This window comes from Cavia porcellus, unplaced genomic scaffold, assembly GCF_034190915.1.
Source record: "Cavia porcellus strain 051 isolate PalLab524CR breed Dunkin Hartley unplaced genomic scaffold, mCavPor4.1 scaffold_7, whole genome shotgun sequence".
Taxonomy (NCBI): Eukaryota; Metazoa; Chordata; class Mammalia; order Rodentia; family Caviidae; genus Cavia; species Cavia porcellus.
This window is the reverse complement of record NW_026947490.1, coordinates 19,197,912-19,225,784: the sequence shown is the minus strand read 5'-3', so window position 1 is coordinate 19,225,784 and position 27,873 is coordinate 19,197,912. Positions and strand designations below refer to the sequence as shown.

The 27,873-nt window shown below is 47.3% G+C and overlaps 3 protein-coding genes across 6 annotated transcripts; 1 reads left to right on the top strand and 2 right to left on the bottom strand.

Moving 5' to 3' along the window:
• Nucleotides 1–451: 451 nt before the first annotated feature.
• On the bottom strand, nucleotides 452–9,675 carry Mia (MIA SH3 domain containing). 2 transcript variants are annotated; one of them, XM_063252788.1, is made up of 5 exons: nucleotides 4,766–9,675; nucleotides 2,281–2,352; nucleotides 2,041–2,174; nucleotides 865–975; nucleotides 452–541 (listed from the first exon to the last, which is right to left on the bottom strand). In XM_063252788.1, the coding sequence occupies exons 1-5, from the start codon at nucleotides 4,836–4,838 to the stop codon at nucleotides 518–520; spliced, it is 414 nt and encodes a 137-aa protein (XP_063108858.1). In that variant the 5' UTR covers nucleotides 4,839–9,675; the 3' UTR covers nucleotides 452–517. The 2 variants fall into 2 exon arrangements, with proteins under 2 accessions (XP_063108858.1, XP_003462059.2); XM_003462011.4 differs by lacking the exon at nucleotides 4,766–9,675 and having other exon boundaries at nucleotides 2,281–4,610.
• A 175-nt stretch (nucleotides 9,676–9,850) lies between these two features.
• Snrpa (small nuclear ribonucleoprotein polypeptide A) lies at nucleotides 9,851–21,898 on the bottom strand. Of its 2 annotated transcripts, none has more exons than XM_003462010.5 (7): nucleotides 21,771–21,898; nucleotides 21,119–21,198; nucleotides 16,637–16,809; nucleotides 14,175–14,354; nucleotides 12,319–12,492; nucleotides 11,757–11,845; nucleotides 9,851–10,231 (listed from the first exon to the last, which is right to left on the bottom strand). In XM_003462010.5, the coding sequence occupies exons 2-7, from the start codon at nucleotides 21,189–21,191 to the stop codon at nucleotides 10,072–10,074; spliced, it is 849 nt and encodes a 282-aa protein (XP_003462058.1). In that variant the 5' UTR covers nucleotides 21,192–21,198; nucleotides 21,771–21,898; the 3' UTR covers nucleotides 9,851–10,071. The 2 variants fall into 2 exon arrangements, with proteins under 2 accessions (XP_003462058.1, XP_005000030.1); XM_004999973.3 differs by having other exon boundaries at nucleotides 21,757–21,843.
• A 263-nt stretch (nucleotides 21,899–22,161) lies between these two features.
• Nucleotides 22,162–27,656, top strand: Actmap (actin maturation protease). 2 transcript variants are annotated; one of them, XM_004999972.4, is made up of 6 exons: nucleotides 22,165–23,172; nucleotides 23,865–23,933; nucleotides 24,304–24,428; nucleotides 24,785–24,914; nucleotides 25,008–25,078; nucleotides 26,013–27,656. In XM_004999972.4, the coding sequence occupies exons 1-6, from the start codon at nucleotides 22,862–22,864 to the stop codon at nucleotides 26,339–26,341; spliced, it is 1,035 nt and encodes a 344-aa protein (XP_005000029.1). In that variant the 5' UTR covers nucleotides 22,165–22,861; the 3' UTR covers nucleotides 26,342–27,656. The 2 variants fall into 2 exon arrangements, with proteins under 2 accessions (XP_063108856.1, XP_005000029.1); XM_063252786.1 differs by lacking the exons at nucleotides 24,785–24,914; nucleotides 25,008–25,078 and having other exon boundaries at nucleotides 22,162–23,172.
• The last annotated feature ends 217 nt before the right edge of the window (nucleotides 27,657–27,873 follow it).

Genomic DNA, 27,873 nt, shown 5'->3' with positions numbered 1-27,873 from the left:
GAGGCTGAGACAGGAGGATCACTGCGACTTCAAAGCCAGTCTGGGCTACAAAGTAAGTTCAAGTCCAGCCTGAACTGCATAGTGAAACCCTTTCTCCAAAAATAAAGTTTTAAAAAAGAAACAAACCTCTATGCTAAGAGTAATGTTCTCTTTATGGTCCTACTGGCTCATCCCCAATAGTTTAACACTCTCTCGTTGTATATAAAAGACACCACAATTCCCCAGTTAAGCTGTTAAGGCTATTCTATATTCTCCCTTGTGTACCAGATCAAAAGTTAGGAGCCTTACCACCAGTATTTGGCATGGGGCAAAGGGCTTTTATCAGTAAAATTCTGCCTAGCAACCACTGATGCTGCCACTTTCCGAAGGGTTGATTGGTTAGGTGCAGGAACCTAAGAACTATTTCTTTTGTCCATCCTTGCCCCACCCCAAAAATCACAGAGACCAGCAGTTTGTCACAACTGGTGTATTTGTGTAAAAGCAGAAGGGAACCAGTAGGGAGAGTGGTAGGCTGAACTCACTGGCAGTAGAAATCCCATTTCTGAAAAAGAGAAAGGAAAACAGTGAAGAGAAAACGTGTTACACCACAAGAGATTAAATGGTTTTTGTTGTAGCTTCAGGGGCCAAGTTTTACCACACAAGAACTCTGTAGATTAGCCTAGCACTCTCTAGCCTCTGCATCTCCCAACTAGACTGGGGTTTATAAATCACTCCCCATTTTACAGGTGACAAAACTAAGGCCTAAGAATTTGTCCCAGCACATACAGCAAGGCCAGCAGACAGCCAAGAATAGAGGCATATTTGCATGCCATCACAAGCCAAGGATCTTCTCTCCAGAACCCTGCCACCCCCCAGGACACTTACATCTGTCTTCACATCAACTTTCCCAGGTTTCAAAGTCTGTCCTTCACGGACAATGCTACTAGGGAAAAAGCCCAGGCGAGCAGCCAGGTCTCCATAGTAATCACCCTGAACCTGGGGCAGAGGAGTTAAAAGTCATTCTGAGAAGATGACAAGCCCACTCCTGTTCAAGGTCCCTGGACCCTCTCCTCTCCTGGATCTTCATGTCTGGTTCCATCCTCATCATTCAGTCTCAGTTTAAGTAACACCTATTAGAGACCCTCCTTAACCACTCCAGTAGTAACCTAACTTGCCTGGTATGCATGAGACCCAAAGTTTAAAACCCACCACTTTGAAGAAATAAAACAATAAAGCATCCATCTAGCTTTTCTGTGTAAGACAGGGGCAGCAAATATTTCCTCGTGTGTGTGTGTGTGTGTGTGTGTGTGTGTGTGTATGTGTGTGCATACACTACCAAGGACTGAACCTAAGGTGTTTTCAGTGAGCCACATCCCTACACTTTTCTTAAATTTTGAAATAGCATCTTGCTAAATTGTTCAACATAAACTCAAACTTTCAATCCTCCCATGTCCAGCCTCAGCTCTCAGTATTGCAAATTACTGGATTATAGGCATATATTGTCATACTGTTTATTTGATGTTATATTTATTTAGGTATCAGCAATCAAACTCAGGACCTGCTGTGCCACTGAGCTATATCCCCCACCCACTTATTATTTGGTGGGGGGAATTGGGGATCAAACTCATGACCTTGTACTTACCAGGCAAGTGCTTGAGTCACTGAGCTAAATCCCCAGCTCACTTGCTGATATTTTTGACAGCTTGCTTATTGCTTGTCTCCCTCCATTAGAATAAAAGGGGTCTGGCTAGGGATTTAGCTCAGTGGTACAGTACCTGCCTGGCAAGCCTGAAGTCCTGAGTTGAATTCCCAGTACCCTCCCTCCACCAAAGAAAAATAAAAGGGATCATTTGCTATTTTATTCTCAGTGTCTAAAAAGGAAGCTGGCACTAAATTGCCCTTTGCCAAACAAAATAAAAGTATGCCACAAACTATTCCCTCCCCCAAATATCATTATTTGAGTTAAACCACTCCCCACCATGATTCTCTTTCAGGGACAAAGCTGGAGTTTACTTTCACCAGAGCCCTTATCTTTCCCTTTTTCCCTCTCCCATGACTCACACTGCCTCCCCAGAAGAGCCGCCCTCGCCCCTTCAGCTTGGAGAAGACATATACAGTTTGGCCCCTTTGTATGGTCAGGAAACGGCAGTCGGGAGCCACATAGTCTTGAAGGGCCACAGCCATGGAAATGGGGTCTGCAGAAGTAATAATAAAAGGGAAAAGAAAAGAAAGAAAAGGGAACAACAGTACCCCATGCACAAACCAGCACCCCAAGCCCCCAGCTCCCTGCCCCCCTCTTACGACTGCACTCCTCATCAGCACACAGCTTCCGGTCAGCCAGCTTGGGCATGAGGCGACCTGCCCCACTAGGACCTGAGAGGATAGACAGCAAAATGATGGCACCGAGCAGTACTGGGGACCACGCCATCATGGACTATGAGCAAGAATGAACCAAGTGGGGAACGGGGACTCTGATTTCCTCCTGCCTCTCCTTCTCCAGAGGAACAAGGAAACCTGTGTTTTCTTCTTGTCCCTGCCCCAAACCAGTCCCAAATTTCACCACCACCCAGAGGCTGCTCTCCAGCCAGAAATATTTCAAGAACAAGGTGAGGCCCATCTGTCCAAGAAAATATGCATATAGACCCAAAGCAACTCAAGCCATTCCAAGGGACAGCAACCTCCTGGACAATCAGAGGCCCAGACAAACAGCTCGAGCGAGATACTTGATTTCTTCTTCTCTTGAATCAGCTTAGGTATTCAGACCCCTCAGTTCTCCCCTCCTGGGACAGAACCAGAGCAGCTAGTATAGAAAACCACCCTGGAATTTCCTGTGTTGAGGAAGAGAACAAGGCAGCCTTTTGATTACCAGAACTGCCCCAGCCCACAGGTACTGAGTGAATATTTGATGTTGGGCCTTGGGCTACAGAATGTCCTGGCTGACTGTTCACCCCCCAGACCACACAGTTCCACCTTCCTCATCCTCAAAATGAAGACACTAATAAAGGCAAAGAATTACAGTACATTCACTAAGAATATATTCTACTGATTTGAGTGGATACTCTTCACCACCTTTGAAGGGGCTATTAAATAAAAGGCCAGGCATGGTGGTGCACGCTGGTAACCCGTGTTAATGAAGTTGAAGATCACCTTGAATCGGTGGTCACCTGGGGCTAGTCACTGAGTTCAGGATCATCCTGAAATATTTAGCTAGACCCTGCCACGGCTCCCCCAACCAAAAAAAGAAAAAAGAAAAAATTCAAGGCTAGCCTGTAAGATCCTGCCTCGAAAAATAAATATTTTTAAGTGTATGAAGACCTGAAACGCATCAATGTTTCAGTTGGGGCTTTGTTAGCTTCTGGTAATGCATACAGAAATATGTATATACAAACTTTTAAGATCTCAATACAATCAGGTATCCAGGGGTGTTTAAAAACTATTTTGAGTATGGTGTCATATGCCTGTAACCTCAGCACTCTGGGGACTGAGGCAGGAGAATCACAACTTCAAGGCCAGTCAGGGCTACATATCAAGATCCTATCTCAAAAACAAACCAACTAAAAAAAAACCTATTTTTGAGTATGGTAGCACCTACCTGTAATCCCAGCACTCTAGGAGGCGGAGGCTAGAGGAAGGAAAACTCAAATCCAGCTTGGGCAACGTAAGTGATTTAAAGAGAAGCTGTCTCAACAATTAAAAGGTTGAGTCTAACTCAGTGCAAAGGCCCTGAGTTCACCCCCCAGTACTAGAAAAAAAGGATTTTTGTTTTTCAGCCAAGCCAGGTGCCAGTCTGCCAGTAATCCCAGCAACTCAGAATGCTGAAGCAGGAGCTCCAGCAATTTAACAAGATCCTGTCTCAAAATTTAAAATAAAAAAAGAATGGGCTGGGGATGTAGCTTAGTGTAGCAGGCTTGCCTAGGATGCAGGGAGGCCTGGTTTTAATCCCCAGAACCAAAAACAAAACAAACAGACAAAAACCCTATTTTATTTTTATTTTTATTTTTTGTGGTTCATTACTTTTTAAAGCTTTTGTCAAATCTATTTTAAAAAGAAAATTTCAGAACAATAATTAGGGAGTACTAATGGCATATACATTATGTATGGATTATGTATGCACACAATACACAATACATATAGTTTCAGCTTCTGAACTAGTGGGACAATACAATGTTTACCACACATGTCTGACTTATTTCACTTACAAGTGTGTTCTCACGGTGCATCCATTTACCTGTAAGTCTCTAGCTTATCCTTCTTTATGGCTGAGTAGTACTCCAATGTATAAAAATGCATCTTTTTTAACCATTCCTCAGCCCATGGGCATTTAGGTTGTTTCCAAGATCTAGCTATTTTTTTTTTTTCAAGATCTAGCTATTACAGACTGGTTGTGGCGGCACATTCCTGTAACCCCAGCACTCAGGAGGCTGAGACAGGAGAACTGTTGCAAGTTCAAGACTAACCTGGGCTACAAAATGAGCTCAAGGCCAACCTGAACCACACAGCAAGACTGTCTCAAAAGCACAAAAACAGGGGGCTGAGGTTTAGCCCCAGTGGCATAAGCGCCTGCCTTGCAAGCAGGGAGTCGTGAGTTCGATAAAAAGGAAAAAGACAAAAAAAAAAAAAAAAAAAAAAAAAAAAAAAAAACACAAAAACATGGGTGCGCATATATCACTGCAGTATGATGGTTTGGGTTTTGCTGTTTTGTGTTTTTTTTTTTTTTTTTTTTTTTTTTTTTTTTTGGTACCGGGGATTAAACTCACTACCTGGTGCTTGCCAGGCAGATACTTACGCTCTTGAGCTAAATCCCCAGTCTCTGTAGTATATTTTTCTTCCTTTTCTTTTTTGAGACAGGGTCTCACCATGTGGTTCAGGCTGGGCTCTGGCTCACTTTGTAGCCCAGACTGGTCTCCGACTTGCAACAATCCTCCTGCCTCAGCCTCCTGAGTGCTGGGATTACAGGAGTATCCCACCACGGCCAGCTGTTTTTATTCTTCTAGGAAGATACACAGAAAGGCAGTACCTTGGTCAAATGGGATCTCTAATCCTATTTTTTGAGGAATCTCCTTACTGACTTACATTATACCAGTCTACATCCCATCAACATCCCATCAACAGTGGGAAAGGGTTTCTTTTTCCCCACAGTCCCATAGCCCCACTAGCATTTGTTATTGGTTGATTTCTTGGTATTAGCCATTCTTTCTGGGGTGAAGTAGAATCTGTGTTGTTTTAATTTGTATTTTTTGAATGACCAGTGATGCTAAACATTTTTTTCACATATTTGCTGTTTGCATTTCATCATCTGAGAAGTGTTTATTCATCTCAGATACCCATTTTTGGATTAACCGTGCTACTTTAGACATGTTATGGCATTGTGGTCTTTAGGAAAATAGGGTTGTTATGAATGTCTGCATTTGCTTCAAAATAATTTGAAAACTTTGAGAAGTGAAGCATAAATGCTTGAAAAACTCTGGCCACAAGGCAGTAAGTTGGAAGAGGAATGTAAGAGGTCAGTGTGCTGGTGTCTTTATTCATAAATGCTTGACTTTCCATTTTAAACATTTTAAAAAACGATTATGTTAGGCCTGGGGATATAACTTAGTAGCACAAGTGCCTGCCTGGTAAGCCCAAGGTCATGAGTTTAATTCCTAGTGCAAAAAAAAAAAAAAAAAAAAAAAAAGGATTACTTTTAAAAACTTAATTAGCTAGGCATGGTGGCGTACATCTGCGATCCCAGCACTTGGGAGGCCGAGACAGGAGAATCACAGCAAGTTTGAGGCCCAGTGGTAACTACATAGGAGAGTCCAAGGCCAGCCTGGACTACACAGTGAGACCTTGCCTCAAAAAACAAATGAACAATCAATCAGTCAAACAAAAACCATCTTGAACTACCCAGTGAGAGTCTGTCTCAAAAAAAAAAAAAAAGAAAAAGAAAAAGATCGAGACACTAATGTGTCACACTCAATGTGACTGTGGCCCCTACCATTAATGAAGTCGTGTTACAGAAATGACCTCATTCCCCAAAGTCCAACTTACCTGTCTCTGTATAATTATTCCAAAACATAGCTTAAAACCAATTAATTACCAGCATTCATGTGGGTCAGAAATCTGGATCCCGCTTGGCTGAGTGCCTTTGGCTCAAGGTCTCCTGCCAGAGTTCGACCAACACGTCAGCCAGGGTTGCAGTCTCAGTTGAGGCCGGACGAGGGAGACTCTGCTTCCAAAGGCACAGGCTGCCACTGAAGCACTCAGCTCAGCTACTCAGCACACAAGCCTGTCCTCCCTGCCTGTGAGCAGGACCCTTCCCAGCTCCTTGTCCCACCTTATCTCCACAGACAGCCACTACCAGGCAGCTGGCTTCACCAAAGCAAGAAATAACCCATCTTTGTAATGCTGTCATGGAAGAGAATCCCCTTCATTTTTTCCCCCCCCGGTACCAGGGATCGAACTCGCGACCTGAGCTTATACCGCTGAGCTAAATCTCCAGCCCACTCCCCTTTATTTTTGCTGCACAGTAATTCCCTATCCATGGTTTCACTTCATGACCTTACCCATGGTCTGAAAATATAAATGAAAATTCCTGAAATAAATGACTTATTTTCTAACTGGCATGCTATTCCAGAATACTGTGATGAAATCTTGCTCCATCTCACTGCAGTCTGGCCTAAGTAAATTATTAGCCTTTTGTCCATCATACACATGCTGTATACACCACCTGCACATTAAGTAGCCATCTCATCAGACTGACTATGACAAAACCCCCAAGCTGTGTTCAGATCATCCTTATTTAAAGGACCCCAAACCATTAAGTGCGGTGATGCTGCCAGTTCCTATATGCTGAAGGAAGTTGTAAAATCCACTCTTTAAATGAAAAATTGAGTTTGCAACTTACTAAGGACAGAAAACAATCACAGGCTGAGGTTGCTAAGCTCTATAGAAGTGAATCTTGTATCTGTGAAATTGTAAAAAAAAAAAAATTGTTCTAATTTTGCTGTCACGCCTCTAAACTGCAAAAGTTCCAGCCTTAGCATGTGACAAATGCCTAGTTAAAATGGAAAAGGCATTTATCCGAGTACTATCTGTGGCTTCAGACATGCACTTAGGGCTCTGGAACATATTCCCTGCAGAAAAGAGAAGACTGCTATATAGACCTGAACTGGGACGCTAGGTCCAGATCACACTCCAAGATTTTATTAAGACTGAACACCAGAGGGTGATCTTTAGAAGCCACCTTAGAGGCTGTCTGCCACAACCAAATGTCAAACAGGCACCAGATGGCCTGCTTCCAAAACCTACCCTGTATCCCCTCTCCCACTGTACAGCAGCCACATGAGCAGGGCTACCACAAAACACAACCGTACTTTACATGAAGTGAGTGAGATCCCTGGAGTCTGCTCTTTTACCTAGTTCTCAAACATTGAGCTCAGGACTTTGCACTTCCACCAGATGCTCACAAACTTCAGGACTTTTGGGGATCACTTCAGCTCTGTATTTCCTAACCACACTGCAATGCTGTCACTTCAGCTTCCATATCTTGCTGAGAGAACTCAGGCTCACCCAGGCATGACTGCACAAACCTGTAATCCCAGTGCTCAGGAGGCTGAGGCAGGCGAAACGCCACAAGTTCAAGGCCAGCCTGGGCTAGTGTTTTTCGTTTGTTTTTCAGATAGTGTCTGGTTATGTAGCCCAGGCTGGACTAAAACTTGTGGTGATGCACCTGCCTCAGCTTTCCTTATTACATAGTGTAGTTTTTTGTTTTCCTTTTCTTAAAGCAGGGTCTCACTACGCAGTTCATAGTGAGCCCTATGTAGCCCAGGTTGGTCTCGAACTTGCAGTGATCCTCCTGGGATTACAGGCATGTGCCACCATGCCAAGCTTGAACAATGAGTCTGAGGCCAGCCTGTACTACATAGTGAGATAATGACTTACAAAAAGGGGAGGGGAGAGGAGGAAGAAAGAACGAACAAGAGGCTCAGCGTTCAGTCACTAGCCAAAGTCAGTATGAAGGATATGAAGTCTGAACTCGTGCCTCACCTGCAAACTTGCTTCAGATGGAGACTCACACGGCAGAGGGCTGTTTTCCACAGCACCATCCCTCCTAAGAACCTTGACCTCTCTCGGCTGCGGAGGGTGGACACACACAGGCTTAGTGTCAGGGCCAAAGAGCCAGCTAGAGCCATGGCTATGATCCCAGCACTCATTACAGCATGAGCTCTCCTCACCCGCACCTTCTGACACTTAAGTACTGTGTCGATAAGCAATAAACACCCAACTGATTGGATCAGCCTAGTTCCAGGTGTGGCCAAACGGAATCACAGAAGACAGAAGAGCCACCTCTGGGTGTGAATGACACCAACCAATAGGCTTATAACCTGAATGGAAATAAAGGGGAGAAGTCAGTCTCTCTTGTTTCTTCAGAGGTCATCTTCCTCATGGCTTTGGGCTTCCTGTCTCCAGGCTTCCAGCTCAGAACCTTCAGCTTCCAACGGGATCCAGAGACAGTTCCAGGCTTCCACCTTTGCAATTGGATCATTTGGCAATCAGCAGAGCCAGCCCTCATGCACTTCACAACACCTGACTCTGCAGGCGGCCACTGTACACTTACCTTGGCTTTTTTTTTTTTTTGGTACCAGGGATCGAGCTCATGACCTCACGCTTGCCAGGCAAGTGCTTATGCTGCTGAGCTAAATCCCTGGCTTTACCTTGTAATCATATTACACATACATGTATGTATGTAGGTATGTATATAAATAAGTATGTATATAAAATTACTCTAGTGAGCCCTGACTGATACTGCAAGAGCTGAGCTCTTCTTCAATACCCATGACTCTTCCTGGACCTACCATTTCACAATGGGTTTTTTGGTACAAGGACTCAAACTCAGGAACTCATGCTTTGACAGGCAAAGGCTGTGCCACTGAGCTAAATCCCCGGCCCACACAGTAGTTTCATTCTTAGAACACAGCATTTGAAATCAGCTTGGCTATTTTATTTACCATTACGTACCCTATCCCTCAAGTTTATTAAGTGCCTCCAAGCACCTGGTGGCATTTGTGTGCCAGGGACAATCAATACCAATCTTATGGTATGAAGAGAGACATTCCTCGTTTTTCTTTCTTTGAGTCAGGGTATGACTCTGTAGTGTAGGCTACCCTAAAACTCATGCTAATCATCCTGCCTCAGCCTCTGAGACATTCCTCTACCAAGGAAGAAAATGAAGGTGGGAGAGGTGAATTGCCCATGGGATAATGGAGTTCCAGAGTGGAAACCAGGATTGGCAGACCATGGTACCCACGCACCACAGCGCAGCGGGTGAGACGCCTCCGCTCATCTCTCCGTAACCTGCAGTAACACCGCGCTGGTTAGTGAAGGCGGCAATGCCTTTCTTCTCACTCTCCCACCACAGGAGAAAGGCTGCACCAGGTGCTGTATACCTTCATTCCCTCCAGGCAGGTGAAGTGCAATGAGCCGTATCCCCGTCCCTCCATCAATTCTAACAGACAATCCTCGGTCACAAAGACTAAGGGGGAGCGGGAGGACAACATAGAGTAACACAGAAACAAGAGTGGGCTTGGAACCCTGGTGGGAATAACATTCAGACAGAATGAGACTTCCCTTAAAGGGGCATCCTTATGCAGTACACAACCTGCCTAACTGTACCTGGTAGCCCCCTAGGTTTCTATTTCCTGCCCTTAACCCCAATTTGGGACAGAACAGAAAACTGCCAAAGCAATATGATTTGAGTTTGAACAGCACTACTACACTTACAATGTATTTTCCCGAGGCTGAAATCTCAAAGTACCAAGTCCAAAATCCCAGGATGTGCTGATATAGAGTGAAGGAACCACAAAAGACAAAAAATAAAACAGACAAATGATTGTGAAAAAAAACACACCTCAAAAAACACTTTAATTTCAGCCTAACAGCGCCAGGTGCAATGTCTGGGGACAGACTCTGGGTACAATGCTGTGTGGCGACCATGCAACTCACACACGGCTCCAAGAAGGCCCCCAAAGGGGGACTTACCTTCAGGGACTGAGCCAGAGAGGGGAGGGGCGGCCCCCAGAGCAGGGGCAGGGCAGGCCTGGGGAAAAGGCACTACTTCTTAGCAAAGGAGATCTTCATGGCGTTGTTCTGGGTGATCTTAAAGCCCTGCAGGGCATCGCGAGCAGCCCCTGCCTGCACCTCATTGTCAAACTCCACGAAGGCAATATCGTGCCGCCCAGGCACCAGGCGGACCTCCTTGAAGCCAGGGAACCTGAGGAAAGGAGTCACAGACCTCAGGGACCCAACGCGGCACACGCATCCATAACATTCTGGAACCCAGCAGAGGACAGGGATGATGCCCAACCCCCATCCCACCTAAAATATATCCAGCAATAAACTGAAATTCTAATATAAAAATCACACCCCCTCCAACCACAAACTAGATCAAGATGAAAGCCCAACCTACCAGCACAGCCCATTTCTGGAGCCAGAAGCAAATGCTACATTCATTTTTATTGCTGCTACTGTCTAAGGTTTTCTAACAGGGTCTCACTACCTTTCCTAGTCCTGACAGGGTTTGAACTTGTGACTCTCCCGCCTCAGCCTCCAGAGTGCTAGGATTACAGCACGTGTCACAATACCTGGCTCACTGTGCCCACTTTAATGACATGAAATGCTGTGTTTTTAATTTGCTTCTTCTCATTCCTTACTGCCTTTCCCATTAGGCAACCCTCTTGTGTAGTGGGCACCATTTTCCATCGTCATTTTCATAAAACATGTACTGTTTTATGGACACGTTACACAAGTTGTTTTATACTTTATTCAATCTCTCTGAAGCTAGGGGTGGTGGCACACACCTGTGATTCCAGCACTTAGAGGCTGCGGCAGAAGGATCACTTCGAGTTCAAGGCCAGCCTGGGCAATCTAGGTAAAGGCCAGTCCCAACTACACAGTGATACTTTGTCTCAAAAAAAAAAAAAAAAATTCTCTCAACGATATAAAGAACCATGCAGCAGGGCATGGTGGCACATGCCTGTGATCTCAGCACTAGGAAGGCTGAGGCAGGAAAATCACACCCCCCACCCCCGTTCAAAGCCAGCCTGGGCTGGTAAGTTAGATTATCAACCTGAACTACATAGTGAGACTGTCTCAGGGCGGACGGGCGGGTGGGGAACATAGAATTCCTATAGGACATATAATCCTAAGTACGACTAGGCAAACTTACCCGCTTCCACACCCTACACTCCACAGTCTCTGTACACATGGCTGCACCTATCTATGTTCCATCAGCAAGGCACAAGATTTCCTGTCATCACCTCCCACAGGTACATGCTGACTTTGCCAGTTCACCCAGCACTCAGTACTTTACTGTTTTACAGACACCATATGCTGCATCTGCCCTCTGTGTTTTAGACACAGGCTGGCCTTGAACTTGCTGTAATCCTCTTGTCTCAGCCTTCTGAGTACTGGGATTACAGGCATGTACTGTCATGACTGACTCACATTTCTCCACTTTACAGACTGGAAAAATGAAGCTCAGATCCTGGACATTTCTCCAGCGCCAAGGAAAACTGATGAAGGCCAGCGTGCCTGAACCACAGTATCCCTTTCCTCACCAGATCCCCCACAGGCAAGTGCACGGCCAGAACTTTCTCCTTCTCTATGCTTTCGCACCTTCAGTCACTGTCCCTCCTACCAAGCCTAAGCCAGCACAGGGCTCTCCCACTAGATTTTAAGGCACATTGTCATGGTGACGTGTTCTGGCTACCACCCCCTCACACACAGCCTCTACTTACTGGTTGAAAAGCATAGACAACATGAGCTCGTTGGTCTCCTCTGGCAGGTTGGTAAGGAACAGGATGTGATTTGGTGGATTTTCGGAGAGCTGCCAGGAAGGAAGGGCAGCCCATTAGCACAACAGCCCAAGTCTAGCGGATCTAGACCATAGCGCTGCCCGCTGCTCCACTTCTCTCTCTCTGCTTGGACTTCTAGCACTTCCACCAGGCTACCTGTACTCCCATCCCCTCATAAACTACAGATCACAAGAGACAGACATTTTTCTACTTGGCCACTGCTATATTCCTTGAGTGCAAAGCAGGGCCTGGTACACAACAGTGTGTGCAGTAGGGAATAAATCTAGATGCTGGCCACTGCTCCCATCTCCCTCCAAGCTTTCAGACCTCCAAGAAACATGTCAACTCCTCTCTGCCCTAGGACCCAACTCCACTGCTATATGCTCACCTTTTAGGACACTGCTCCAGTGTCACCCTCTCAGGAAACTGCCCAAGCCACCCAATCTACAAGAGTCTCTTTCTAATATACTCCATTTATGAGACCCTGAGGGCACCAGATACTTACAGGCTGGGCAGGTGGCATCTGCCCCGGCATAAGCTGCTGCGGAGGCATGGCCCCAGGAGGAATCTGGCCTGGTGCAAGGCCTGGAGGTGGGATCATGCCAGGAGGTGGCATGTAGGGCGGCTGGCCGGGCATGTGGTGCATGATGCGAGGAGCCTGAGTCATTGGTGGCATGCCCTATGTGGAGAGAGGGCAAGAGTGACACATAGCACGTAGGCAACGGCAAAGTTCTGGTCTCCACATGAGGTAGAGGAGCAAAGGCCATTAAAGAAAACCCAAGAGATGAGACAACAGGTCAAAGACCTAGGCTTAGAGGGGCAAGGAAACAACCCAAGTGCTGGGTGGAACAAAACAGAATATGCTCTAACTTTTAGATAAGACTGCAGAAAAAATACCAAAGCTTAAAGGCATAGATATATACACTAAGATACACACTCTACTTGTGCTTCTAAAAAAGCAAAAGCAAAGCTGGGCAGGGTAATGCACACTTGTAATCCAAACAAGGATACATAGTGAGTTCAAGGCTAGCCTGAACTGCATAGTGAAATCATGTATCAGGAACAAAAAATTCTAACAATCAAACAAATAAAAGTCCAAAAAAGAAAGAGACCCAAACACCTAGGGAGAAACAAAGACAGAGAGGGGTACTGATGTGGCTCAGTGGTAGCATGCGCAAGTCTCTAGGTTTGATGCTCAGCACTGTTGGGGTTGGGGTGGGGATGAGGGTGGAGGTGGGGGTGGAGCGTGGAAGGCAAAGATGTAAAGAGATAGTAGGAGCAGGTACTGAAAGAAATGGTTGTAACAAAAAGTGGAAAGACAGTTTGATGGTACACAGCTCAGCCAGAGCCAGAATTATAATGGGGCGAGTTAAATACGGACAAAAGGGTGGACACAGGAGAGAAGAGGTAGCAAAGACCAGCAGCAGCGTAGAGACTACTGCCAGCTCCAGCAACATGAGGCCAGCCTGGAAGCCATGAAGCCCTTAAGAGTCACACATGCAAATATAGAGCTGGAAGGGGTAGGTCCACCTCAGCCTCTTTAGTACTGAGCACTGTTTCCTTCTAGAACCGTTTAGTGTCATACTCAGATCAACCAGCACAAGTTACTTTTATATGCGCTATGAGGTAGAATTTTTATACTTACAGACCCATTTGCTCATTAAACTCAGGAGAAAAACAAGACCTAGGACTATTGTACCTTGATCATACATCAAGAAACCAGTAATCATAGCTGCTTCTAGGCCCTTCGCTCTGTCCTGCTGGCCTACCTTCCTACTCACAGCATCAGAACATCACCAATTCCTGAACCCTATCATTTTACCTTTATCATTTACTGCTGAGGTCTCCAACTACTCCAGCATAGCTACTGGGTCAATGCAGCACAGTTTTGCAGTTTTTGTTACATTTACACCGCGGTGCTTCTTTTCAACATGAGTTCTACTCACCTGTTTCTAATATATAGAAACAGAACTCTTTTTCATATTGATCTTCTGTCTACTAATTTTTCCAAACTAAAGTCGCTTATCAATCTTAATGGTTAGATTCTCTTAGATTCCCTACATGGACACTGATTTAAAAGACAGACAGCAAAATCAAGGTTGAGGAAAGAAGCCAGGCCAGACATAAAGAAAAGACAGACTTCCAGAAATATTAAGCAGCAGGGAGAGAACAGGAAATTTCAAGTGGAGACACCACCATCCAGCCGTTCAGCCCCCACCCCCAAAACAGAGACATCAGTAAGAGAAAGGAAGGAGAGGGGGTCTGAATCCCCAGGGAAGAATTCTCCCCACTCCGTCCCCATCACCAGTCACGCTTAATCGAGGCCTGGTGGCAAAAGGAAGTGTCTGTGCCTTGGCTCACCGGAACAGGGCCCTGGACAGCTCCCACCACAGGGGCTGCCGCCCCACCCTGCACAGCCTTCTTGGCAGATGGCGTCTCCTGACTCTTGGGCTTCCTCTTCTCCCGCTTGCGGTCCCGCTCCACAAACGTACCCTTCATCTTGGCAATGATATCTGAGTCAGTCTTGGCATACTGGATGCGCTATAAAAGAAAGCACAAGATTAGGGAGTAGAATTCAAAGCCAAACTGTATGAGTCCAAAAATCAGACCTTACCAGGAAGTGTTGGCCTAGCATCCATAATGCCCTGGGCTCAGTTCCAACACTATCCCTCCCCCCCAACAAAAGAAAAAGAAAACGTTTGGCTTCAATTTCCTAATAGATAAAATGAGGATTATGAAATTTCCCATTTCGAAAGATTACTGTGAGGAGTAAATGAACTTAAAGTGCTCAGAACAGTGCAGCGTCTGACACATAGTGGTTAGCACCATGCAGAGGGGTTCTATCCGAATCTCCTTCACTCAGCCCTCTATGGAGGACCCACTACTGCAGGCCCATTCCAGCCTCTGGGAGCACAGCAGCAAGCAGAACAGACAAAAAGCCCTGCCAAATGGTGCTTACTTGGTGTAAGAGGTACGGTAACGAACAAAGCAAAGCGTGAACTGAAAAGGGGATATGAAATGTTGAGAAGTGAACTTCTCAGACCAGGTGGCCAGGAAAGGGCTCACAGAGGCAACCTCTATACAAATGGGTAAAGGACAAGCGGGGCAGAAAATCTCGCAGCAAAGGGAACAGCCATGCAAAGAGCTACATGGTGTGCTCCAGAAACAACAAGGAGTCTAAGGTCACAAAAACCGGGGACCCTAACGAGGACTCTGTCTTTCCTCTTTCCTAAGACACTGAGAGTTGCAGTGTGTTGTGAGCAGAATGATGGGCTTTTACTCATGTTCAAAAGGAACACTGTGGTGTGAAGAATGGAACAGGAGGTCAAGCAGGAGCAAACAGGCCACTGTCACTGCCCAGATGGAGAAAGGTAGAGGCTAGAACTAGGCCAGACTAGGGAGGAATGAGAAGCAGGCAGCTACATCTTTTCAAGGTAGGGCTGACAGGACTTTCTGGCAAAATTCATACATACTCAAGTTTACAATGTGATCCAAGGCGCTACTGGGCATGGGGGGGCAGGTGGAATGGGGGACATATACAAAAGGTTTGTTTTTTGAGACATGGTCTTGCCATGTAACTATGACTGGCCTTAATGTCATAGTAATCCTTCTGCCTCAGCTTCCTGAGTGCTGGGACTGCAGGTGTGCAATATCATGGTAGCTAAGATTTATGGCTTTTCCTAGACCAGGGATGTATCTCAGCAGCACAGTGCCTGCCTGGCAAGTGCAAAGCTGAGTTCGATTCCTGGTACAAAAAAAGGTCAATTCCTTAGATGCTCGAAAAAAGTACCTGGAAGATGTGGCAATGGCAGACTACTATACCCAGAGGTGGAGGGAGACCTAGCTCTTCCTGGAGCCCCCTGCCTCCCATGTGACCCACCTCCACATGGAGGTGACCTGCCTGGTCCCTGTCGTCACTTATCCCGGAAGTTCATGCAGTAACATATTCCAACTAGACGAAACTTAAAAACTGACTGAGGCAGAGAGGGAAAAGGCCCAAAGATTTCTGTCAGCAGTCCATCAGGAATTTAGCTCAGAGTAAAGCCATTAATCCACTCTTCGCCTCCCACAGACCACATGCAGTCCCCTCAGCATCCACCTGGCCTCTAGGAATATCCAAAGCAATTCCTCCCCTCCATCCTAAGGCCTTGCCAGGTCCAGACCCAAGCCCTCCCACCTCAAAGCAGGCCCCTCCAATCCACTCCACCCTATAAACAGAGGCACCTACTTAACTCCTTCCTTGGCTTCCAGCTCGCTAGGGATGAAGCCTACTCTCAGGACAACTGTAGCTCCTTAGCCTAACACTTGTCATGTTCAAGGCCATGCTCTCTGGAACACCTCTCACCCACATAACTTAACAGATTTACTTCTCCAATTATACGTTTTGTTATCTCTGGGCCTCAAGGGACAGACCCTCTGCCTAAACATTCTGTGTCTCTCTCCCCACCGCAGCTGAATCTCGCACTTCAAGTCTCATTTCATGAAGAAAGCCCTGCCTAAATCCATGAACTGGATAAGGTGTCTCCCCTAAACTTCCCTAGCTCTCTGTGCTACCGTCATCCTGGGCCTGGTCCTGATCTCTGTCTGCCTGTCCTTCTCCCACAGGATTATAGGCCTGAAAGGACAGAGCGAGGGGGATCCTTTAATGTGTGTTCCCATACCCCTGGTTCAAGGAAAAGTAAATACCAAGAAATAACAAGATAAAGCACCACCCTCAGGGTACAACTACAGCGACGGGGTTTTGGCCCAGCCGGTCTCCTGAAGTGTGTGTGCACACATAAACAAGTGCAAGAACCCACAATCTCCACACCTACAATGCTTACCATGGGCTTGTCATAAAAGGGGAAACCCTGCATGGAGCGCAGGGCGTTGGTGGCACTGCTGACTTCCTTGAAGATGACAAAGGCCTGGCCCCTCATCTTCAGGCTCCGTGACACCAGGATATCCAGGATCTGGCCAAACTGGGAGAAGATGGCATACAGGGACTTCTTCAGCTCTGCAGATGGGGAAAGAGAAGACCAATGGTGTCCAGTCGCTTTGGCACCATATTGGGAGCTTAAACCCTTTTCAGAGGAAGTAAACCCCAGATAGGAGGCTACCAACCAAATGACAGTATCCAGAATACCTCAGGTCAGTAATCTCTCAAGATCTCACAACAATGGGAACAGGCAGAAACCATTTGAAAGGTAAACTGTACTCTTCTACAACACAGTCATTGCACCTGCCCAAAAAGCTACTCTAAGGAACACGCCTACTCACGCACATGCGGCACATAGTAAGTCCTTAACACACTCAAGCACTTTTGTTTTTTGAGCTGGGAACATCTCACTAGGTAGCCCAGGCTGGCTGCCAACTTGAGATTCTCCTGCCTCAATCTCCTGAAGATCTGGGAACACCAATGTCACATGGCTTAGCACTTCTTTCACTGTCACCAGCATACCAACACAGGCTTCATTAATGTGGTCCTCGCAGACATCCCCAATCCCGTCTTTGCCTACACTCCACTTCAATCTCCACCCACAATGGTCTTGAACTGCCTTCTCAAGCTGGATGCACCACCTACACCTTTAGGCCTTTGCACTGGTTGTCCTCTTAACCTGGGATATCCTTCTCCTGATGTTAACCTGGCTGCCTCCTTCTAGTTACTTTAGAAGAAATTATCTCTAGATCGCCTTTTCCTTCCAAAGCATATCATCATCATTTATTCCCTTATTACTTCCTCCTTTATTACTTCATGTAATTCCTTTGAAAACACCTTAAAGATATAGCTGGAAAACACAGACAAAAAGTATGATTAATTTACTAGATTCTGGCATAAATTTTACACTCTGTAGTATAAAGGCAATATACCAATAAAATATACATTATGTATATATTCTTTAAATATATTAAATTAATTATTTTTCACTTAACAATTGATTTCTGTGTAAACTATAATATTTGTATGTGCTTTTAATTTTGTGATGCTGGTCATAAACAAAATTAAATAAAGCACGAAAGTTTACTTTTTCTTTAAATGTAATGCTCATGAACTCTCAGAAAGGTAACAGCAGGTAACATTGTTAGTCCAAGAACCTTCTCTGACCATTGCATCTACATGCCCTCCCATGTCCTTGCCCTATTGTCTTTTTATCACTATACTTTCCACTCCTGACATCATACGCTTATGCACTATTCTCAAGAGCTGTAGGCCCTGCTGATTTGTCCATCAGTCTTCTGGCACACATACATCCCCCACGAACGTTGAATAGAAACTTCACTGACTTCTCACAACCCAGAAGCAGGATCACCTGCAGTACTTTTTTACTAAGACAGAAATGGGCCCTCTCAGAGGATTTGTCACTGGTCTATATTATGCAGACCTGGTCTACAGTCCCGAGGGTACTGGGAAGGACATGACAGACACAGGTCCACAATCCAAGTCTTTCTGAATCCCTGTACCACTACACACTACCAGCAAATGGCCTCACTTGCCAGCAAGAAGGAATTCAAACTAAACAAAGGATTTCTCTAAATACCGAGGCTTGAAAAGGGTACCAACGGCTTATACAAAGTTGGCGATGTTAGGTGTGGTGATGTATGCCTATAATCCCAGCACTTGGGAGGCTGAGGCAGGAGGAGCCTTACAATTTCAAGGCCAACCTGGATGGATTACACAGACCCTGTCTCAAAAAAGAAAAGATGGTTGAGATGCAGCTGCTTGATGAATGATAGTTCTCCAAAAAGGAAAGAAAATATGTATGTGTCGACTTGGGATAATATCAGGGTCAAAGGTGTTTTAAAGTAATCTTAATAATTCTTCTGGTGTGAACATATCTGGGTTTTTTCTCCCTGTTTCACTCCATCAAACCCAGTCCAGATCTCAGTTATTCCCGTTTCGGACCTTTCTCCTGACTTTGCAGCTTACCCTACTGCCCACTCAAATTTACTCTCTGTAACTGGGAAGAACTGAGTTCCATGCCCCTGCCAGGTCCAAAAGACCCCAGGAGCCATCAATGTTCTCTCACACATTTACAGGCCTCAATACCTTGGCTCCACCGAACTAGAATTCCCAGAACACCCCATGATTTTCTACCCTTGGATATTTGCACACATTGGTCCAAATAAAAACAACTTCCTGGGTGCAAAAGTTCATACCTGTAATCCCAGCTACATGGAGAGCCAAGGTAGCAGGGTCACAAGTTTTGAGGTCAGCATGGGCAACTTAGCAAGAGCCTGTCTCAAAAAATAAAAGGACTGAAGATGTAGCTCAGTGCAAGACTGCTTACCTAGAATGAGCAAGGCCCTGGGTTCAATCTCCAGTATCTCAAAACAAAAAATATAGCCACGTGTGGTGGCACACATCATACATAAATCCCACACTCAGGAAGCGGAAGATAACAAATTCAAGGCCAGCCTAGGCTACAAAGTAAGACCTTCTCAAAAAATAGCAGGGGGCAAAATTCTTCTTCTACTTCATAATTATGGAATTAATGCTTCTACACCTAGGGCTTTTCAAAAATGTCTCTTTCCTATCAAGTCAAATCAATGTGTCTTTCCAGACCCCCAGCAGCAGCATAGCCCCTATGCCGATGCAACTCCCGTCATGGCCCTGATGTCTTCTCTGGCAGAGCAAGATCAGGGCTCTCAGTTATCAATGCTGTGTCCATGGCACTGCCCATACTGGTTAGACACCACATTCTAAAATTGCATGCAGAATTCACATTCCTAGTTTTGTTTTCTTCAACAGCAACTTAACTAAAAACCTCAAACTCAATCCCAACAAGCTCCTGACTGTTTTCCTGAGGTAAGAAAAGCGAACATTCATTCCTGAGGTAACAAGGGCTAGCGTTCATTCATTGCTGGGTGTCCTAAAAAGCACCACAGGGAGATGAAGCTAATTTGACCTCCTGCATAGCTGTAATCCTAGCACTCAGGAAGCTGAGACAGGAGGATTCCTTTGAGTTCAAGGCCAGCTTGAGGTACACAGTAGGTTCAAAGCACCAGCATGAACTATATACACAGCAGGCCTCTATCCCCAAACAAAGGAGAGGGGGATTATGACTTTGCCCAATTTTTGGATACAGAAAATGAGGTTCATTAAAGGTGATAAAATTACTCGAGAAAATGGAAACCTTTCTGATTTCAAAAATTGAGTTTTGGTTGAGTGTAGCTGAATCCATCCCTAGGCAAGAATTGAGTGCATTTTTACAGTATTAGGGACCAACCCAGAGCCTCATATGGAACTATACTGTTTTCTGTATGTTTTGTTTTGTTCTTTTAAACAGGGTCTTACTATGTACTCCAGGCTGGTCCTGAACTCATAATGCAGCCCAGGCTGGCTTTAAGTTTGCTATATTTCTGCCTCAGCCTCCCAATGGTTTTTATTTTTGAGGCAAGAGTCTTGCCAAATTGTCCAAGCTGACCTGGTACTTGGGATGCTCCTGTCACAGCATGTTAGGTAGCTGAGATCACAGGCATGGTCTTAAGAATTGAGTTTTTGTTTTTTGGGGTTTTTTTGTACCAGTGATTGAACTCATGATCTCGCACTTGCAGGCAGGTGCTTATGCCGCTGAGCTAAATACACAGCTAAGAATTGAGTTTTTAACTCTATACAAGAATTTCATACTTATGGTACTTATGGTCTCAACCACTTTCCTCAATGTATGACCTAGTGCAAATTGACCACCTGGGCGCCAAATTTCCTAGTCTCAGAAACGGGAATAATAATGGCATTCCCCTACAAATTTGTGAGAATTAAATATAATCAAGATTTGTAAAAGTGCACAAATCTGCCCCAGGTAATGTTATCCACCATTACTAGCATACACTTCCATTATGAGCTGACTGTTGAGTATACCGAAATGACCAAGTCAGCCACAAGTTTCTAACCTGAAAGCGTTCACCGGCCAACCAGGAAGAGTGCACGAAGACAGGAGAATGACTGGGCTTGATGGGGAAGAGAGCTAGAAGGATTCCTAGGGAAGGGGTCTGTGAGCTAAAACCCTGAAGGATTACTCCATCAACAGTGACCAGGTTAAAGAAGTGTAAAATGAACTAAGGGCGTGCTGAATACTCTGGAAACTGTCTGTACAAAGGCCAAGCAATCAACTCCAGCAGTTTGGCTGGACAGGTCTGAGAAAGCGCATATCTTAAGAGTTGGAAAGGGGCTGGGGGTTTAACTTAACGGCATAAGGGCCTGCCTTGAAAGCAGGCAGTCGTGAGTTCGATCCCCGGTACCGATGAAAAAGGCCAAAAAAAAAAGAGTTAGAAAGAGGTTACTTCATGAGGGGCAACCAAGAATCCAGATTATACCGAGAACTCACCATCTTTCTTGATCTTCTCATTGAGGTTGTTGATATAAATAGTGTGATTGGGGCGGGTCTCAGGAACTGCCATGGTACGGCTTAAAGGAGGAAAAAGACGACTTTAGCCCTGAATTTCTCCAAATTCCCCGTTCCAGCCCTAGACTTCCTAAAGTCAGTATCTTCCTTCCAAGACAAAGTCTGCTATTGCCGGAGTTTGGTAGAGGGTGGCGCAGTTTGGAACAAAGCGTGCGTAGCGTTGGTTTCTGCTTCTCCCACCCGCGTGCCGAGCGAAATCTCCAGCTTACTACGAGTCCCAGGATGCCTAACGCGGCCCAGCAGGCAGAGCGTCCCCAGTGGCGATCCTCATTGGCCCACGCGCCCGAAGTTGGGAGAGAAAAAACCCGGATGTAAGAGCCAGTTAAGAAAGCCGGGACAGGGGCTGGGGATTTAGCTCAGCGGCATAAGCACCTGCCTTGGAAGCAGGCGGTCTAAGTTCGATTCCCGGTACCGATAAGAAAAAAAAAAAAAAACCCGGGACAAATTTAGGACACCCTAATCTCGCACAACAATAACAATCTCTCCATACGTTGCAAACAGAGGTCTGAAAATACGTATAATGCTCTTCCCACCTTTATGGCATCAGCGGCCATACCCACCTAAGGTAACTCACCCAACAGAGTCGCACGCCAGCGAAGAACGCTAGCCAAATTCTTCAGACCAGACCACGTTTCCGTTCCTGGTCCCACCTTTATCTTCCTGCAAGCCAATCCCCGGGCGGAAATTCTGTAGCTCAACCAATCAGAGTAAGTTTAGTACTGGGTTGACCGCTTACCAATCAAAACGATTCTGGGATTCCCGCCTCAGCGGTAAAACCCCGCCCCAGGTCCTTACGTCACCAGGCCTAAGGCCCAATCAGCAAAGGTCAAGAGTTTCCAACCAACCCGATGCAAGTAGCGCCCTTTTCTCTTCCGGAGGCAGTTGCTAGAAAGATCCACCTCTTCCCCAGAAACCACTTATTTTCTGTCACGTGATCGTCAAAGGGACGGGCACGCGCTGCTAGTTCTACCACGTGATCCGGGAGAGGCGGTATGCTGGGCCCGCCATTTTGCATCCAAGTGCGGAGCGGTTCTACTTTCTAAACTGCGTTTCCTAAACTCGCAGTATCGCGGATACTCCAGGCCTCAGATTTCGCAGCCTTCTGTCACACGCAGACTTCCTGTTGCGAGTTCTAGGATTTTATCCACACCTGGGTCATTTTCCTTTCCTGATGTCCTTTTTGACCTCTTAACCTCTGGCTCAAAGGTCAGCTCCTGGTTTCATTACTCAGGCCTGGGATTGGGGGGAAGAACACAATCTATAAACACTTTCCATCACTAGCTCTAGGCTTGTAAGGCTCACTCCCTAGGCATCTCATTACAGATCTGAGTCTTGATATCCCAAAATTGACTCAGGGACTTTACAAATTCAGGCCCAGAGAACTAAGACAAGAGGTTCAAAATTTACCTTTCTAAGCCTCCAACCACAGTGCCTCCCCAGACCACAAATCTCACTCTGGATTTAAACACCCTGTTGACTCTCAGGTTTCTTGTGAATTAGATTAATCCTAGTTCCTGTTCCTGTGATTTCAAAGTTTAGCTCTGGTTATTTAAACGCCACTGCTCAGCTCCCAAATTGTGGAACTAGGTTCTAAAATTTCCATCCCTGAGACAAAACCTTTTGGGGATTCCTGCCAACCCCGCGATCTCTTCTGAAGACACCAAAATGACTTCATGCTCTCCTCCCTTGGAATCCTCAGTCCCTTCTTTGAGACCCTCTGCACCCCAACCTGTCATTCCATCTCCTTCCCCAGTCCCAAGTCCTTTGGACTTACCTTTTCCACTAACTCACTGCAGTCTTCAAACTCCTGTCCCCCCACCACCTCCACTGCCTCCACCCCCTACCACGAGGGCTGCTCCCCCTCATGTCTACGGCCTGGAGAAGAGCTGGCTGCTGAAGGAGGCCTTGGAGAAGGTAGGCCTAAACCCCAAGGGCAGAGAAGATGTGAAGAGGCTCCTGAAGCTGCACAAGGACCGGTAGGATCCCCCTGCCTACCCACCTGGGGTTCCACCCTGGGCTGTTAATTTAGAGAAGATAGTAGAAGGTCTTGGCAGACTCAAGAAGAAACTCCCCAGCCCTCCAGCCATGTTTATAATTGGTCCTAAGTGCCCCAGCCATAGTAAGACAAACTGAATGCAAATAACGGAACATCTGTTACCATGTGACAAGTATGTGTCATACAGTAATTTATCTTTTTGGTCATTTTGAGGCTGTAACACTATACAGTTCAGGCTGGCCTCGAATTCACTTTGTAGTGCAGACTGACCTCAAACTCACAGCAATCCCTCTGCTTCAGGCTCAGAAGTGCTGGAATCACGGGTGTAGCTGCCACCACGCCCTGTTTAACAGATTTAAGGGAGGAAAATAATCGCTGAATTTGGGCATAAGGTACCCCCTTGAGAAATGTCCTCGTGTAACTCTTAACCACGCGTTACAAAATTTGAACACTTATTCTTTGTTCTTCAATACATGATGACCCCCACCAATGCCAGATAAGGCAACTGAGGCTCAGGAAGGCGATGTGCCTTGCCAGGAGACAAGTTAGCAGCCATTTAACCTTAGGACAGCCAGGCCTGTGTCCCCTTCCCAGTACCTGGACACCTGCTCCAGGTAGATCTCAAGGAATGTAGAGTTGTTTCCTCATGACCCAAGTATGGCTCTGCTTCAGGTTCCGGAGTGACCTGCAGTGGATCCTCTTCTGTGCTGACCTGCCGTCGCTCATCCAAGAAGGCCCTCAGTATGTGTCCCTCTGGCTGCCCTCCGTCTGACTTTCTGGGCTTCCTGATGACTGAGCCAGGAGGGTGAGGGAGGGGCATTCATCCACAGCCTGGTGTGTAGAGGGGCTGGGGGTGCTTCCACGGCAGCGTGCTGGGTGACCCAAGTGAGCAAGCAAGTGACCTTCAGGAGGTGAACAGATGAACCTGCTCCGTCAGTGTAGCCCCACCTTGGTACTGACTCCTTGGAAGCCCAGGTGACCTCAGACCCCACCCTCCAGCCCTGAACTCGGGGCCTTCTCCCATGAAGGGGAGTCAGATCTCCCCATCTGGCCTAGGTGCAGGGAGGGAACCTGGTCCCCCTACTACAGCTTCTGGGCCTGTCTCTCCCAGGTGTGGTTTGGTGGCCTTGTGGATGGCAAGCACTCTCCTGTCTCCTCCCAGTGGTGTCCCCCTGGAGAGACTTGTGCAGGTGGCTGTGGACAGAGGCTACACAGCGCAGGGAGAAATGTTCTCTGGTGAGTTGGCAGAGGGGAGGCTCCATGTTCCTTGGTTCTTTCCTGGAATGGGGCTGGAGAGGCCAGGTGGGGCGCTGCTGGCATGTCAGGGGGTCTCATTCTCCAAATCTGTGCCCTACCACTGCCTGCTAGGCCAGGGCGGTCACTTGGTAAAGTCTGGAGCCAGGCTTCCTGGGCTGTGCCACTTCCTCACTATGGCTGTGGACAAGCAGCTGACCCCTTCCGTCCCTCACTTTCTGCGTTGTATCAAAGGGAGGCTGGGCATTGTGAGATTTGGAAATGTGGATCCTGCTTGGCCCCTGGAGTGATGCTGGGCAGCCAGTGAGCCCTGTGTCTCTGTGTGCTGTCACCTACAGTGGCTGACATGGGCAGGCTGGCCCAGGAGACACTGGGCTGTCAGGCCAAGCTGCTCCGCAATGGCCTGGGTGGCCCCAACAGAGACCTGGTCCTGCAGCACCTCATCGCTGGACATCCCCTGCTCATCCCGTATCCCAAGGGTAGGGAGAGAGCAGGGCAGGCAGGAGACGGGAAGAGCGGGTCCTAGGTCTAGCCCAGTTTCTTGCCTTAACACTAGCATAGCTATGATGAAGACTTCAACCACGAGCCGTGTGAGCGGAAGGGCCACAAGGCCCATTGGGCAGTCAGCGCAGGTAAGGCCCCCCGCTTTGGCCCTGTGCATCATTCCCTCCTCCCCAGCCCCCATCAGCCCTCCTCATGTTCTCAGCCCTGCACAGCCAGGCCATACACAGACCAAGGTTGTGTCCCCACAAGGTACTCAACATGACACCTGGCCCCACCGTGCTTCAGGTGTCCACCAGTAGGGGTTTCCACAGGCAGGACAGACTCAAAGCCACAGAGTTGGTTCCAGTCCTGGCCCGGTCACTTCCAGACCCTGTGAATTCTGGGCAAGTTTCATCTCTCTGGGCCTCTGTTTCCCATCTGGAAATCAAGGGTGACATTCATACCCATCACATAAGGCAGTCTTTTTTGTCCTTTTGAGACAGGGTTTCAGTATGTAGTTTAGACTGCTCTTGAACTCACTTTGTACCCAGGCTGGGCTTCAGTTTTCCTGCCTCAGCCTCCCAAGTGCTGGGATCACATACCTGGCTCATAAAGTACTCTTATAGGCAAAGCTTATAACATTTCCTAGAACATTGTTTGGGATGATACACATCTCAGTAAATATCACCAGCATTGTCATCATCATGCCACTTGCCTGAAAAAAGGTCAGGAGGAAAGCACAGTAGAGATTCGCTCAGCCTTCTCATGGCTGTGTGGCCTTAAGAGCTCTTCCCTGAGCATCTCCCTCCTGGACAGCTTGAGATGAGTGTCCACACCATCTAATGCCACCTCTCCAGCTCCCCTGCACTGTGGGCTGCAGGACTTAAAATGCCTACAACTTAGAGCCTAGGCCCTTGGGTCCCCTTTCAGCCCGGCAGTGTGCCCACTGCCCCCCACTAGCTTGTCTGTGTGGTGGGGATCAAGTCAGTCTCTGCCCCAGAGGGCTGCAGTGGTAAATTCAGGGAGCTCCAGCACCTGCTGGTGACTCAAGTACCTGCAACTCATCTCCTCTTTCTCTCCCAGGTGTCCTGCTGGGTGTGCAGGCTGTGCCACACCTTGGCTATGCTGAGGACCCGGAGCTGCCTGGTCTCTTCCACCCAGTGCCCAGCACACCGTGCCAGCCTCCACTCTTACCTGAGGAAAGCTCCTCAGGAGCCATTTTTCTTCTCTGCAAGCAAGGAAAGAGCTGGCACTACCAGCTGTGGGACTATGACCAAGTCCGGGACAGCAACTTGCAGCTAACAGACTTCTCACCTTCCAGGGCTGCCGATGGGCGGGTGTACGTGGTGCCCCCTGGTGGGGTACAGGCTGGCCTCTGTGGCCAGGCTCTGCTCCTCAGACCACAGGAGTAGAGCCACTAGCTGGGGCTGGGGCATCTGTCCCCAGCTTGGCTTTGTCACCATTTAGTGTCCCAGCTTTTCAGCCTGTACAGCAGTTACAAGTTTGGGCTGGATCTTTGAGGGTCCCCCATCCATCCCATCTCCAAGCCATTTCTTCCAGGAATGGTACTGGCAGAGCCCTCTATAGAGGGAGACACTGGTAGCAAACAGACCCTGTGTCCTGTCCACATCTCTCTCTGGAGACCACATGTAAGCCACTGGCACCTCATGAAGTCCACCCTCCCTCAGCTTCACTCTCCTTGGCCCAAGTTCTTCCTCACCCTCTGCCCCCTGCAGTGCCCGCCTCTTAGGTCCCCAGATGGCCAGGCCGCCCCAGCCCGTGCTGAATGTCACTCCTACTTTTCCATGTTGACTCTGGTATCACTTCCTCAGGGAAGAGATCCTCAGCCCAGGCTGCCATCAACCTTCTGGTTGTGCTTGTGAGATAGGGGTTGTTTGTTTGTTTACTGGCACCGGGGATCTAACTCACTACCACTCGCTTGCAAGGCAGGCACTTATGCCACTGAGCTAAATCCCCAGCCCTGAGATACGGGTTTTAAAGCAGTTACATGCACAACTCTTCCAGTGTCAGTTCATCAAGAACTCCGCCCTGTACAGGAGGTACTAGATTCCCCGTCTTAGGACATTTTCTGTTGCACAAAATCCCTGAGACCTCAGCATTCTGGAGTCCGAGAAGTCAGAGCACGGGGACAGCTTTCTCATTGTCAGCAAGCAAGCTAGCTTGGGTCCCTTCCTCTTAGAAAGCCCGCTGCTGCCATGGTGGAGCCACCCACCCCAGTGACCTCATCTAATCCTAATTACCTCGCAGAGACCCTATTCAGATACCATCAACCCATGAATTGGGGGATTTAGGTTTTCAGCAGGTGAACTTTGGGGAATGGGGTCACACCATAACACCCCTCCTATTTGACCGATGACTAAGATCTGGAGAAGTTGGGTCACTGCCCTGAAGTCACATGGCTAGCAAGTGGCAGGATTAGGATTCAGAACAAATAGCCTCTGGTCACCAGCTGGACTATCTGTGGATCCCTGAACCTCACTACGGAGCTGACCGAAAACTGTTCTTCCTCTGTGTGTCCAAACAAAGGTACAGCTACATGGTGAACGTTGTGGTTCTCACATTAATGAGTAGCAGTCACCTCCACTTGGAAAGGGAATATTATCTTGTCTTGGTCATTGCAGTGTTCCCAGTGCCCAGCAAAGGGTCTCACTTAGGGAAACTGTACAGTGTACTGGTCCTAACCAATAAAGAAGAGGTATGACCCCATCTCAGCCTTGATGCTTTGGAGCTGTCCCAGGAGCCCACGAGGGCAGGGCTGGGAGTATCTCCTTCACGACTGTGTCCCCTGTGTTGTCCAGCACAGAGCCAGGCACAAGCAGCTCAGTGGATGCCAAGTGAATGAAACTGCTGGCTCCAAGCCTGCTGCTCTGTCCCAAGGTGATCCTTATCCCATTACCACACCCAGTGCTAAGGCCAGGAGCAT